Source organism: Oncorhynchus nerka, linkage group LG4 (genome assembly GCF_034236695.1).
Source record: "Oncorhynchus nerka isolate Pitt River linkage group LG4, Oner_Uvic_2.0, whole genome shotgun sequence".
Lineage (NCBI taxonomy): Eukaryota > Metazoa > Chordata > Actinopteri > Salmoniformes > Salmonidae > Oncorhynchus > Oncorhynchus nerka.
This window is the reverse complement of record NC_088399.1, coordinates 30,079,613-30,095,892: the sequence shown is the minus strand read 5'-3', so window position 1 is coordinate 30,095,892 and position 16,280 is coordinate 30,079,613. Positions and strand designations below refer to the sequence as shown.

General features: G+C 43.1%; 1 protein-coding gene across 1 annotated transcript in view; it reads right to left on the bottom strand.

Annotated features, from left to right (window-relative positions):
* Positions 1–16,280, bottom strand: part of LOC115121794 (neural proliferation differentiation and control protein 1-like) — a 33,843-nt gene that overhangs the window by 6,349 nt on the left and 11,214 nt on the right. The window contains exon 2 of the mRNA XM_029650933.2: positions 6,086–6,235. Coding sequence (XP_029506793.1) covers positions 6,086–6,235 — 150 coding nt within the window. The remainder of the gene's footprint in view (positions 1–6,085; positions 6,236–16,280) is intronic.

Below are 16,280 nucleotides of genomic sequence, written 5' to 3'. Positions count from 1 at the left end.
CATCTCTCCCTCCCCAAGGTTACTCTAAAAGACCAGGTAATTCTACACTGTTTACGTGATAAGCTAAATATGATTCAGATTCAATATTTAATTACTATAGTGAGACATCATGAGCCATATCACCAACTAAGCCACTTCTTTGAAAATGCTTAGTAATGTCTCATTGTGTTTGTATTAGCGTGAGCGCCGTGTTATTAATGATTAAGGTGTTGTCCTCTACAGAAGGGTGGCCATCTGGCGGTGGTAATGTGCGTGATATGATGTGACGGCACTTTCAGTCTGTGCTTTGTTACTTTCTCACCCCATTCTATCCCATTTAGTGTGATCCACAGCAGGTGTCAGTGGGGGTGGGTCATGCCATCTGTACTTTGCAGGTGGTGGAGTGCTCCAAGTGTGCCAGTGTACCTGGCACTTTATACCCTACTTTGTTAGCTAACTTAAACAACATTTGAGGAAAGTTTCAACATTCGAAAGAAAAAGAGAACATTCCTGAAATGTTGTGTTGGCATGAGTACTTGAGTGAGAGGGTACATAGAGGAATCAGTGAGCATGAACCACAAAAAAGGGAGCATAAGGGTATGTATTTATATAAGTTTGTTTGAGTGGGAGTGTGTAGTAGATAGAGAAAATAAGAACGGGGAAATTGGTGTGTGTGTGTGTGTCAGTAAACCCTCACACACTGACTAAGCATACACCTTTCCATGCATCAGAGAGGAGGTTTTGGCACCAAGTTGATAATTAACCATAACCCAAGAGGTTCCAAGAGGGATGTAAGGTGCACTAGCCTTGAGCGTGACAACGTGCTAGGTTGGAAATGACAGCGATTAGTGTGGACAAAATGGAGAAAAAGGTGGTGGGGGGGGGGGTTAGTAGTACAGAACTAGGCAGACCATGATTGATTGCACAGTAGGTGGCGGCATGCACCTTAAACATTTGTTTGTGGACTGCCATGATATCATAGAAGTAGAAGAAGAGGGATGTAAAGTTTATGAAAACAAACACTAAACAGTCAGACTCTCTTATTCCTATCCACCCTTACCCCACCCTGGCTGGGCCTTAGTTATACATCAGGACAACGCATTCAGTTACCTATCATTTCCCATCACAACATAACGACTGAATTTGTCATTTGTATTTCCAGTCAAAGGGGCTGCCCTGCTCTTGTTTGTGAACTGAAGGAAAGGGTCTTGAAGGTGAATAAAAGTATCTAATGGATATGTAAATTAAACTTATTGATACTTTTTTCTAATTGTTTACCAGATTGAATTAGTATAATACCTGACCGAATAGTTGAATTCAGACCCACACATAACCAAACAGTATGCATTATTTCATCAATACATAGCTTGCAATAGTACAAAATATATTAGTCTCACTAGCTAGGTTTCCATCCAATTGGAGACAGATTTTCATGCAAATATTTTAGGGTCCGCATAAAAAAATAGCAATATTTTACCATTAAATGTCAAATGTGCCTACTCTGGTCCTGGCACCTGCGCTCTAGCCAACAGCTCACAAATACAGTGTGGGTAGGCTGTGCTAGTCTACACGATGAGATTATTATGGATAAGAGCAAGAACATTTTTGTTGTTGTCAAATGGCAGTCAAGCATCGATCACCATGTCAGCGGAATAAGACCCTGGAGATTTATTGGAAAGCAGCATCAAGCTAATCATAGTGCTCTTTCACCACGCTGTGAAGTGCATCATCATTTATTTCATTTGTAGCCTAATAAACTGCATGGATTCCCGAGTCGTAGTGGGAGGATCACACCCCATATCATCGCGTGACTCCAAATTTACTTCGATATGATGGTTATTATATCAGTATTTGCGCATAAAGGCATCTCCACCGCCATTTCCTGCATAATTAATTTTACCGAAACAAACAAATTCTGTCTAAACTGATAAAATGACACCGAAACTGCCTGTTTCCGTCACAGCTGTCATTACTTTTTTTTAATACGATATGACTTCTCACAAAAACTGGATGGAAATGTGGTTTCCTGACTAATATTTCTCAGGGGGTGGGGAATTTCTCAGGGGTTCATTCTTAGGGTCTACTGCTGCCCTCTTGTGGCTATGAGAACAATGTGCCGGTGAGTATTTTCAATTGGACCTCTTCCATTTTTATTTAAGGCAAGTCAGTTGAGAACAAATTCTTATTTACAATGACGACCTAGAAACAGTGGGTTAACTGCCTTGTTCAGGGGCAGAGTGACAGATTTCTACCTTGTCAGCTGGGGATTCAATCTAGCAACCTTTCGGTTACTGGCTTAATGCTCTAACCACTAGGCTACCGCCATACAGTGCACTAGGTTAGATGGGCAATCATTTTCACCGGAATGTTAGCAGCTATAGCTTCTTCTTGACCACACATGGTAAGGCTTGTTGACCCAAGCCTATATTTGGGTCAGAGGTACTTGGTCAACATCCATAACATGTCTTGGTTAACTATTCCATCCTCAACATTGCAACAACCCATTTCTCTCTCCATGGTGACACTCATCGTAGCTATATAAAACACATTTTCAAGTGAATAATTCCTGAACACCAAACTCCCAAGAGTATTGTCCCTTGTACAGGTGTCTATCAAATTCCATCAACCCTAGTAGTCACCATGTTAAACAGAATATTGAAATAAAGGACTTCACTATTTTTAAATGAACATCACTACCACTCAACGACTCCACAACGCATTTCCCATCAAGACTAACATAGTCAGAGCTCCACACTGAATCAACTAATAGCATGATGGCATTGTATAACATCCCTGATTCCTAATGGATTGTCAACAGCTGTCATTAGGCTCCATTAGAGAGCTTCATTAGCTTTGCTTAGCCCCCTATGCATCATCCCTCCCCGCACCCCATCTCTAGAGGGTCTCCCTGTTCCCCATGTCCAGCTCCTGATCTATTATTAGCCTCTATGTCTGACTATGGAGGGGTCAGTTTGACCACAGCTTTACCTGCTGTTGATGACCACACGTCCCTGTTTCTGAGTAGAGCTCTGCCCTCAGTACATACTGTGTGTATACATATCCAGTTCTCCTGACTGGTTGCCAGCCTTATTACCAGACAGGGCCCATAGCTCCAGTGTTTACCTATGGAAGTGTATGCCTTGATGTCAAACACAGGCTTGTCTTACACACACAAAGAGTACTGTTCACTAACTGTACTCACTTAGCTACTGTAATTGACCTACCCTCTCACCTCTGCTCCTCATGCGGCCACTGTATAACCAGTGAATAACAGTACTACTCTTCCCATTCTGAGAAGATACATATTGTACCTACCACCGGTGGCTGGTGGCACCTTAATTGGGGAGGGTGGCTCATAGTAATGGCCGGAACAGAGTTAATTGAATGGTATGAAACACAGTTTCAAATGCTTAATACCATTCCATTCACTCCATTCCAGCCATTATTATAAGCCGTCCTCCCCTCACCAGACTCCTGTGGAACCTACCCATGACAACTTTACCTACAAAGCATGGCACCTACACTCAAATATCTGTGTACTAGTGTGTGTGTGCGCGTGCACATGTGAAAGAGAAAACAAGAGAGTGTGTTTGCTATTCCCCTCCAGAAATTATCACAAGCCCGTCCTCCCCAATTAAGGTGCCACCAACCTCCTGTAGTGTATACTGATGTGCATCCTGCTGCTCTCTCATACATAATCTAAAACATCAGAGTTGCTAGATTTAATAATGTATCCGTTTCGGCTCCACTGGGTCACATAAGCCTCTCCCTGGTCCTGCTGTGTCTGGATGGGTTCATCTCTCCATGGACAACAGCCTCTGTCTACATGTGTACTGGAAAAAACATCCATAAGCTTCCTCAATAGACACAGCCTATGGAGATAAGATCATGCTAAAAAATAAGCACAAATATGTTTAGCACATAAAAGGAACATAAAAGGTAAGGCTTTGCATGGTGACATGTCCGGATTGCTCTGATTAGGAGCACATCTCCATTGATGTACACCTCATCCTGTACATAGGGGCTGCATCCCAAATGGCACCATATGGGCCCTGGTCAAAAACAGTGTGCTATATACAGGTTGTCCTGGATGCAGAACTGAGCGATTTCCCCTTAGATAGGCCAGCTATAAAGTCAAAATTGGCTATATTTTAAAGATTCATGAAAAAGTGGTCTTAATGTAAGGTTAGGGTTAGGCATTAGGCTTACCAGTGTGGTTAAGTTTAGGGTTCAGGTTTTGGTAAGGTAAAAAAATTCTGAATTTATAATTTTGTGGTTGTGCCAGCTGGTGACCACTCTGCAGAGCTGCTTCCAGAACAAGATTCATGACAGAAAACGCTAACCTGAGCACGATATAGGAAATAGGGTAGTATTTCAGACATAGCCAGCAGTCTCTGACCACAAGGTAGGTCCCCACAGGGCCAGTTTGTTCTAGCCAGCCCTCACAGGTTTATGTAACCTAGCCCAGTGGTCTGTAGCACTCATACCACACCACCCAACACACTCAAACCACACCACCACAACGACCTAGCCTTCACAATACACACTACACACACACCGCTTCTGCTTTGTGTCAGAAGTCCTGCTAATTAGATGCTCCTAGGTTGATAAACTCCCTCCACAAAGTTCTCGCTCTCCTTTTCATCCGCTCTTATTTTTATTTCTCTCATATCTCTGTGTGATGCCGTGACCCCTAATCTAATGTCCTCTTATCTCTCTGTGTGATGCCGTGACCCCTAATCTAATGTCCTCATATCTCTCTGTGTGATGCCGTGACCCCTAATCTAATGTCCTCATATCTCTCTGTGTGATGCCGTGACCCCTAATCTAATGTCCTCATATCTCTCTGTGTGATGCCGTGACCCCTAATCTAATGTCCTCTGCTGCAGACCCAACTAAATTATTAATCCTGGAGAGAAACACACACAGAGAGAGAAACACACACACACACACACACACAGAGAGAGACAAGGTAGAGGTGGCAGGGTAAGAGAGAATATCTCCCTCTTCCTCTCTATTTCTCCTCTCCCTCAATATCTTTCACAAACCATGGCATGCCTTGTAAAATCACCGGACAATAAAAAAATGTTATTTATTTCCACGGAGCAACGCTTTTACAGAATGAAATTAGATTGTATGAAGGAGCCAGAGAGAGTGAAATAGGGAGAGATGGAAGGGGAGAGTAACAGAGAGAAAGGGAGAGGGAGGGAGATGGAAGGGAGTGAGAGAGATGGAGAGAGTGTGAGAGATGCAGGAGAGAGAGATGCATGCAGTACTCTGGGTGATTAAATGCGGTGGTCATCTGTCTGTGGGCAGCAGGAGCGGGGATTAGAGAAACACAGGATCAAACTACAGCGCACAGAGAGAGGGAGAAATAAGGACAGATTGATGCAGAGAGCTGAAGAGATCGAGGGAGAGAGAGGAATGGAGAGATCAATAGGGAGAAGGAGGGAGAGGAATTGATAAGGAAGGCGATAGAGTAAAACAAAAAGGGGGTATCAAATAAATATAGAAGAGGGAGATTGAGAGTGAATGCAGTAAGCAAGGAGGGGGACTGGGAGAGTGAGGGAGGAGGAGAAAGAGGAGCAGTGAGGGTTTCCTGTCTGTGTCACTGTGGCTCACTATGCTCACTCTTAAAGCACAGAGTTAGTTACTCATGGCTACGTCACGAACAAAGGCACACGTACACACACACATCCAATTAAACGGCAACCTCTCTGCATCAGCTCATGAACCACTTTGTGTGACCAAACTGCGTTTGACCTAACCCCATGTCTGGATGCTCAGAGATCTGTAGCTTGACACAGGATGTGTCCCAAATGGCACTCTATTCCCTACATAGTAAACTACAAAGGGGTCAACGTAGTGCACTATGTAGGGAATAGTGTGCCATTTGGGATGCAGCCACAACCAGGGAAAGGATGATGATCGATGTTCATTGAACATACGTAGAAAATGACCCTGTGCTGTTGAAGCAGCTTCATCAAATAAATTCAATAACATCTTTCGTAAATTACCCAAATCCCCTTGCTTTCCTACATTATAATGGAGATTGTGGGGCTTTTTGAGTGTGCATAATGTGTGTGTAATATCCAGACCAACATACCATGGTGATGGCGCCTCTTCCTTGCTACACACTGTCCTTCCTCGTTCTCTTCCAATGGGGTGAGGCAGGGGCCGCAGTAGGAGGTGCCAGGTTTGCAGAAGTGCCGCCCCTCACGGGCACAGTCTATGTGGTACGGGCACTTACCCCCAGCTAAATAGAAAAAGAGAGCCAGGCGTTAGATAACACTTTTGCTCACCTCCTCTGAACAGAACATACTGAATTATGGTCATCATGATTCTTATGGAGTGTGTGTGAGAGGACAGGAACATGAGTGTGTCACATCATCCCCCAGGTGTCATGACAAAAGAGGCTGCTTGGAGATGACAAGATGCCATGTAGTCATGACAACTGATTGAATTAAAGATGAATTGACGCACCAGTGGCAAACAACATTTTATTATGTACAATGTAGAGGGATTTCGAATAGCAAAACCTTCTGACTGTGCTATTGTCTTCATTGCATGAACATCATGTATTGGTTAGAACTCTGTTTTCAGACACAGACCCAAGCTATCGTATTCACATTGTGCTGAATTTAAAAACAGTTACCAGGGAACTGAGGAGACCTGCTGAGGGGAGGACGGCTCATAATAATGGCTGGAACGGAGCGAATGGTATTTCAAACCATTCCACTTATTGCAGTCCAGCCATTACCATGAGCCGATCCTCCCCAACTAAGGTGCCACCAACCTCCTGTGACACTCAAACATCTTCACCTGTTCCCTGGCTCGATTGACCTTAGAAAAGGTTGTCCTTCCAACCAGCAGTGTCATCTATCAAAACGATTGAAAGAATATACAATTATACCTTCAAGGCCTAGATCATGATGTTCTGCTGATCAGGATTATAAACCAGGTTGACAGCATGAATGCTTGAATAATTCTCCAATCTGTGATTATCAACATCCCTATCTAGCCATACAATAGATATCTAAAGTGTAAGCATTGGCTTACACGCTTACACACACACACACACAGAGAGAGAAAGTGGGTCACAATGTGCATTTTGTTGTAGAGGGTAGGCAAGGACATAGCAATAGACTTAGCAGCCTATCAGGGCTTAAAGAGGCAGAGTTTAACAATAAAAAAATAAAATAACTTTATTTAACTAGGCAAGTCAGTTAAGAACAAATTCTTATTTACAATGACGGCCTACCGGGGAAGAGTGGGTTAACTGCCATTCATGGGCAGAATGACAGATTTTTAACCTTGTCAGCTCAGGGATTCGATCCAGAAACCTTTTGGTTACTGCCTCAATGCTCTAACCACTAGGCTCCCTGCCGCCCCAGAGTGGTACAGTAACCATGGGCTTTTACAAGTGCACAGTACAGGAGGGTATTCATAGAAACGCATGCCCCCTAGGCTGCTGCAGAACTACATCTGTTGCCATAATGACCTCCATGGTAACAGGATCTCTGACATCAGGAGGTGTGAGTCACAGTAGTGTTTATGTTAGTGTGTATTGTATGTCAGTGGAGGCTGCTACGGGGAGGACAGCTCATTAGAATGGCTATATAATGAGTTCCACTTATACCGCTCCAGCCATTAACACGAGCCCGTCCTCCCCAATTAAGGTGCCACCAACCTCCTGTGCTGTATGTGGGTATGTCAAAGGCTGTGTCCAAAATCTGGATTACCCACTACTTACTGCATACTGTGTACTAATCTTACAACATACTATTTAGAACATACTGTTTAGTAAAAATGAATGCAGTAAGAAACAAATATCAGCATACTAGGCTCATCCTACTGACAATGCGTCATCTAATCCGCATTCGCGTTGATTCCCGCCATTCGTTCATTTTGGTATAGCGGGTCCCCTCAGCTGATTGTCAGCCGTTGTCTCGAAAGAAGATTCTATTCCTTAATAGTGTGTAGTGAATTCTGCTAGATGTGTACGACATCCTGGCATTTATATCACTTAGATCGCTCATGTTCATGCATAGGCTATTTAGAATGCAAGTACGGCTTTTCGGACACAGCCTGAGTATTAAGTGTGTGTATAAAATAATTGGTGTTTTCACTTAAGGAGTACACCACTAAGCCTCCCACCTCCAGCTTGCCTGTCTTCCCTACTCACTGGCCTGTCCTTCTGAAGGTGGCAGTGCTTATGTTACCCAGGCCACACTGGGATCATGCACCGTTGACTGATCCCACATGTGATGTGGCTTTGGAGGCCACATATCCTGCCCTTTGAAGGATTTTAATCCCAACTTCCCTTCATGTATATATATCTCTGTCTGTCCCCTTCTCTCCATCCATGGTTCTTTTCATCAAATTGTGCCAGATCATTGTTTTCTTCTTCTCTGACTCTGATTGCTCTTCCTTGATCTGAGGATTTCTTCAGAGTGCCAAGGTCACCTGGATCATTCACACAATGGGACCCAGATCATGACAAAAAAATGCAGTGTGTCTTCACATCTTTCTGTCTGGCTTGACTGATGTCATTATGGTAGCATGTAGTGATTCTACTGAGAATAGAGAGATACACTGAGTATACAAAACATTAAGAACACCTGCTCCTCCCATGACATAGGCTGATCAAGTGGATCCAGGTGAAAGCTATGATCCCTTATTGATGTCACCTGTTAAATCCACTTCAGTGTAGATGAAGGGGAGGAGACAGGTTAAAGAAGGATTTTTAAGCCTTGAGACATGGATTGTGTATGTGTGCCATTCAGAGGATGAATGGGCAAGACAAAAGGTGTTCCTAATGTTTGGTATACTTAGTGCAGTACCAAATAAATATATCTGCAAGCATTGTTCAGATCATTATATCTGTGTTGCCTCTGTATGTTCTGTGGTGTAAGTATCATTAGCCTGCAGTTCTGCTGTAGTTTTCTTTTTAAGCGGGAAGTTAATGGTTGCACAGAAAATTGCAGCCCTGAAGACTGATCTTTAAGCTTTACTAACACACACACACACACACACACACACACACACAAATCAAATGCATCTTTCCCAGCTGAAGCACCACCTCTTCGCTGTGGGTCATAATGGTAGTGAATTAAGAGATAAGTGCATCATCAACCCAAGATACCACAGCATGAAGCAATTAAAGGAGAATAGTCTGAGTCACACCTTAAGGCACTTCATTAAACCTGCGACTGAGGTGGGTGGAAAGAAAGAATGGTGAGAGAAAGAGAGGAGGGAGAGGCTTAATACAGAAGAGCTCATTGCTAGAGCATCAATACTGAGGCATGTGTGGAGACACTGACAGGATGGCTAAAGGCTCTAGTCAAAAGAAGTGCACTATGGAAGGGAAAAATATGCACTGTCTATAGGGTCTTCATGACACCATCACCATTTGTGTCCTCATCTTGTCGATCGCCACAAACACAATGTGATTACAGAAGGAGAGAATATCAATAAACCATAGGCCAGGTTGTCACCTCACCATGCCTCCTACACCACTCACTAATTAGGAAACATGAAGATCCCCGAGAGAAAGAGAGGCAGAGAGAGAGAGAGAGAGAGAGAGAGAGAGAGAGAGGAGAGAGAACCATTCGGTCAGGTGGGACCAGAAGTGTAAATACAGTTATGTAACGCCAGAATAAGTCGATATGAGACATGAAAAATGACTATTCTAGCCATCTGCTGCCTGCCAGGCTGTGCAATCAGAAACAGTTCCAAGAAGGGCAGACCAGCAAACAGTGCCATGACATGTGTACCACAGATGGTGAAAAACACTGATGTGGCAATGTTGACCCTTTATTGGCTTAAGGTGGTATCATCAGAAGTCATGAGAAACGCTGGCAAATTACACCAATCAGTGCATAGGAGGAGTGGAGTGGGCCTCCTATACAATTACATTTTTTGTCATTTAGCAGAAGCTCTTATCCAGATGAAGTGAGACAACCACATACTGTATCAGTCATAGTAAGTTTTTGGAGGAAAATGTGCTATCTATCAGCAAACTCAGTGCTAGTGTAACGGATGTGAAACGGCTAGCTTAGTTAGCGTTGGTGCGCACTAAATAGTGTTTCAATCGGTGACGTCACTTGCTCTGAGACCTTGAAGTAGTGGTTCCCCTTGCTCTGCAAGGGCCCCGGCTTTTGTGGAGCGATAGGTAACGATGCTTCGTGGGTGACTGTTGTTGATGTGTGCAGAGGGTCCCTCGCGCCCGGGTATGGGCGAGGGGACGGTCTAAAGTTATACTGTTACACTGGTACGAGAGAGGAGAGTCTATTGACACGCCTGGTGCCCAAAATTGATGACGTATGTATGATGCGCAGTGAGAGTTGAGTAGGGACGAATGGATTCGGTTCAGTCAGTCATTCTAATGAGCCCTCCCCAGCTAACTATTCTGAACAAAAATATGAAAGCAACATGTAACGTGTTGGACCCATGCTTCACGAGAATTGTCAGACATTTTTCATACGCACAAATAGTATATTTCTCTCAAATTTGTTTGCATCCCTGTTAGAGGGCAATTCTCCTTTGCCAAGATAATCCATCCACCTGACAGGTGTGGCATATCAAGAAGCTGAAAAAGTCAATGTCCGCACCACCATGGAAATCGAATTAACATAATCAAATCTGTCAGTTTAAGCTAGTGCATCTGACCGTAAGGCGCTACAGAGGGTAGTGCGTACGACAAGTACATCACTGGGCCCAAGCTTTCTGCCATCCAGGACCTATATACTAGGCGGTGTCATAGGAAAGCCCCCCCAAAAATGTCAGAGACTCCAGTCACCCAAGTCATAGACTGTTGTCTCTGCTACCGCACGGCAAGCGGTACCGGAGCGCAAAGTCAGAACCAAAAGGCTCCTTAATTAACAGCTTCTACCCCCAAGCCACAAGACTGCTGAACAAGTAATGGCCACCGGACTATTTACAGTGGCTTGCGAAAGTATTCACCTCCCTTGGCATTTTTCCTATTTTGTTGCCTTACAACCTGGAATTAAAATTGATTTTTTGGGGGGGGTGTATCATTTGATTTACACAACATGCCTACCACTTTGAAGATGCAACATATTTTTTCTTGTGAAACAAACAAGAAATAAAACAAAAAACATAAAACTTGAGCGTGCATAATTCATTTGATTTTGATTTGTTTTTTTTGTTGCATAAAATGCGCCTCAATCCATCTCATCTGCCTGTCACACTTTCGCATCTGCCTATGTCACACTTTCGCATCTGCGGTGAAAGATCTACAGCGGTGTTTATCAGTCCATGAGACATCTCAAAAATCGGTCTTCTCACGGTTTGGCCTAGAAAACTATTATGACCCTTCTGTGGAAAGACGAGACTCGTGAACAAGACGGTGTTCTCCGTTTTGCTCTACGACCCCCACAAGCGTCTTGGACTCGTCTGGAGTCAGAACAGCCGATCTGCCAACTTCTGTCTGTAGCGTCCGAACAGTTTGGACTACACACTAATATGACCCTTCTGCGTAAAGGTGAGACTCTCACAAACATGTACATGTCGGTTAGCTTGCACTAGAACGCCCACGCATTCTTTATGGAAGTATATTATATATAGAGATGGTTTAGTGACAAAAATAAGGTGTTTAATACATGTAAAAAAATATATTAAAAATCCTGATCTTTCTTGTATCTCAGATATAGGACAGACACTTCTGAACAAACTTTCCTTTAATTTTTTGGGGGACCATGTGTTGTTCCATGTAGTGAATATGTTATTCAATGCATTTGTATGTGCTAACATCTGTAAGGCCAAAAATGTTTGATACTTCAAGGGGTTTTACAATTCCAAATCAAATAGTAAAATGATCCTTGGTATGATCTTCTTAAAACAATTACATATAGCTTAGTAGTACACCTCTGACATAGACAGGGCTTAGACTCTTGCATGATCACTACACAGGTGCACCATGTGCTGGGTACAATAAAAGGACACTGAAATTAGCAGTTTGTCACACAACACAATGCCACAGATGTCTCGTGTTTTGAGGGAGTGTGCAATTGGCATGCTGACTGCAGGAATGTCCACCAGAGTTGTTGCCAGAGAATTTAATGTTCATTTCTCTACCATAGAGAATTTGGCAGTATGTCCGACCGGCATCACAACTGCAGGCCACGTGTAACCACGCCAGCCCAGGACCTCCACAGCCGGCATCTTCACCTGCTGGATCGTCTGAGACCAGCCACCAACTGTGGGTTTGCACAACTGAAGAATTTCTGTACAAACTGTCAGAAATTGTCTCAGGGAAGCTCATCTACGTGCTCGTCATCCTCACCAGGGTTTTGACCTGACTGTAGTTCGACGTCGTAACCAACTTCGGTGGGCAAATGCTCACATTCGATGGCCAATGGCATGCTAGAGAAGTGTGCTCTTCACGGATGAATCCCGGTTTCAACTGTACCGGGCAAATGGCAGACAGCGCGTTTGGATGTTTGCTGACGTCAACGTTGTGAACAGAGTGCCCCTATGGTGGGGTTATGGTATGGGCAGGTATAAGCTACGGGCATTGTTGTGCCATTCATCCACCGCATAACCTCATGTTTCAGCATGATAATTCACGACATCATGTCACATGGATTTGTACACAATTCATGGAAGCTGAAAATGTTCCAGTTCTTCCATGGCCTGCATATTCACCAGACATGTCAGCCATTGAGAATGTCTGGGATGCTCTGGATCGACGTGTACAACAGCGTGTTCCAGTTCCCGTCAATATCCAGCAATTTCGCGTAGCCATTGAAGAGGAGTGGGACAACATTCCACAGACTACAATCAACAGCCTGATCAACTCTATGCGAAGGAGATCAATCTGCATGAAGCAAATGGTGGTCACACCAGATACTGACTGGATTTCTGATCCACGCCACTACCTTTTTTTTCTTCCAAAGGTACTCGTGACAAATAGATACAGTGCCTTGCGAAAGTATTCGGCCCCCTTGAACTTTGCGACCTTTTGCCACATTTCAGGCTTCAAACATAAAGATATAAAACTGTATTTTTTTGTGAAGAATCAACAACAAGTGGGACAAAATCATGAAGTGGAACGACATTTATTGGATATTTCAAACTTTTTTAACAAATCAAAAACTGAAAAATTGGGCGTGCAAAATTATTCAGCCCCTTTACTTTCAGTGCAGCAAACTCTCTCCAGAAGTTCAGTGAGGATCTCTGAATGATCCAATGTTGACCTAAATGACTAATGATGATAAATACAATCCACCTGTGTGTAATCAAGTCTCCGTATAAATGCACCTGCACTGTGATAGTCTCAGAGGTCCGTTAAAAGCGCAGAGAGCATCATGAAGAACAAGGAACACACCAGGCAGGTCCGAGATACTGTTGTGAAGAAGTTTAAAGCCGGATTTGGATACAAAAAGATTTCCCAAGCTTTAAACATCCCAAGGAGCACTGTGCAAGCGATAATATTGAAATGGAAGGAGTATCAGACCACTGCAAATCTACCAAGACCTGGCCGTCCCTCTAAACTTTCAGCTCATACAAGGAGAAGACTGATCAGAGATGCAGCCAAGAGGCCCATGATCACTCTGGATGAACTGCAGAGATCTACAGCTGAGGTGGGAGACTCTGACCATAGGACAACAATCAGTCGTATATTGCACAAATCTGGCCTTTATGGAAGAGTGGCAAGAAGAAAGCCATTTCTTAAAGATATCCATAAAAAGTGTTGTTTAAAGTTTGCCACAAGCCACCTGGGAGACTCACCAAACATGTGGAAGAAGGTGCTCTGGTCAGATGAAACCAAAATTGAACTTTTTGGCAACAATGCAAGACGTTATGTTTGGCGTAAAAGCAACACAGCTCATTACCCTGAACACACCATCCCCACTGTCAAACATGGTGGTGGCAGCATCATGGTTTGGACCTGCTTTTCTTCAGCAGGGACAGGGAAGATGGTTCAAATTGATGGGAAGATGGATGGAGCCAAATACAGGACCATTCTGGAAGAAAACCTGATGGAGTCTGCAAAAGACCTGAGACTGGGACGGAGATTTGTCTTCCAACAAGACAATGATCCAAAACATAAAGCAAAATCTACAATGGAATGGTTCAAAAATAAACATATCCAGGTGTTAGAATGGCCAAGTCAAAGTCCAGACCTGAATCCAATCGAGAATCTGTGGAAAGAACTGAAAACTGCTGTTCACAAATGCTCTCCATCCAACCTCACTGAGCTCGAGCTGTTTTGCAAGGAGAAATGGGAAGAAATTTCAGTCTCTCGATGTGCAAAACTGATAGAGACATACCCCAAGCGACTTACAGCTGTAATCGCAGCAAAAGGTGGCGCTACAAAGTATTAACTTAAGGGGGCTGAATAATTTTGCACGCCCAATTTTTCCGTTTTGGATTTGTTAAAAAAGTTTGAAATATCCAATAAATGTCGTCCCACTTGTTGATTCTTCACAAAAAAAATACAGTTTTATATCTTTATGTTTGAAGCCTGAAATGTGGCAAAAGGTCGCAAAGTTCAAGGGGGCCGAATACTTTCGCAAGGCACTGTACATGCATTACCAGTCATGGGAAATCCATAGATTAGGGCCAAGTAAATGTATTTAAAATGGACTGATTTCCTTATATGAACTGTAACTCAAATCTTCGAAATTGTTGCATGTTGTGAATATATTTTTGTTCAGTGTAGTTTTGCTTGTTTCTATAAACGTCAGCTAGAATTGGACTTGGGAGTGTTCAGAATCTTTTTTTTTTTCAGACTACAAAAGCAATACTTTTGCTTTAGCTGTCACCCTGGCCTGATATTATCTACAATATCTAGCCACTTCCCTCTACAGTAAGTTACTGCAGGAGAGCAGTGCCCGGCAAGCGGGACTGATAGGCACATTATTCCATGTTGTGTTGCTGGCTTGCAGCGCAAACTCTTCCCATTGAGCAGTAGACTGTATCACGGTGACATCCAGGTGGTTACTACCAATATTACAAGTTATTTCTTGTGTTATTTCTGCAATCTTACTCGAAATAAAATCAAGTGGGATGGAACAACATTTCCACATTAGCTACCTACAGCGACACAGCTGCCCGGTGAAGCAACTGCTACCGAGTGGAAAGCAGCAGTGGGAAGCACCTCGATACAACACCGTTACACTTGTCATTACATTAGCTAATTGGCATGTAACTACAAGTTATTTCTCCCTTGTCCATTGAAAAAAACTACTTTCTTTTACCCGTTTTAACTAATGCCATGCTAATGTTGTTGCCAGTTAGCCAGCATAAACTAGCTATGCTGCTGGAAGGGCTCTTCAGGACGACTAACAGAACCGAATCCATTCGTTTCCACTCGACTCTCAGTTGCGCGACATACGTCATCAATTTGTGCACCGGGGGTGCCCGTATAGCCCTTCCCAGTAAGAAATGTCCAGAACTCTATGTGCCTTGGTCAAAAGTACAGGGACCCATTTTGGACAGACGCCTACTGTAACTGTACTCCCCCCCCCGCACTTCTTATTATGTATTCTACCAGTGTGGGGGGGTTGAGTGTAGACTGGTGCAGTGGCGTGAGGGGGTGCAGGAAGCTGAAAGGGCAGCAGGGTTATGCTGTCCCATTGTGTGGAATTCCTGTCTCTAGTTAAACAGGAACTGAGCCATGCACGTCAAGTGGCTACAGCCAGCAGCCTCACGATGGACTGAAGATACCTTTTGAAATTGATATGATTATCTGTTTCAGACAGTCTCTTGGATACACACGGTATGATTACATCTGTATATGAAGTGTCACTTTTATATTTTACACAGCAAGGACGATCAAGTCATTGATTGCAGCCCAATTTAAATTGATTAATAAAATATAGATAGCCCATGTAACAAACAGCCAGTACTCAGAGTATTATTTATTTGGTTAAATTCTATAACAATGGTCATGTCAAAGACATGTTTCAACCACAGACATAAAGAAAATGCTGTGAAATAGAACATAAGAACTACCCACATAAAAATACTAGTTTACTATAGAATACTATAGTACTTATACATTTGCATAAACACTGCCCATTCCCCTCCCCATATTCCAATTTGTGTCACCTATGAGTGAGAAACCTACATGCCAAGCATAGACCAAATAGTGTGTTCCCTAACTTTTGACTTCTGACTTCTATGTTAAAGATAATAAAATAAAAACACTATAGTAAACACTACAGTAATGTCAGCGAAAAAAACACTACAGTAAATACTACCATATATTATGGATACTGTACAATGAATACTGTAGTATATAAATATAGTAATACTACAGTATTTATACC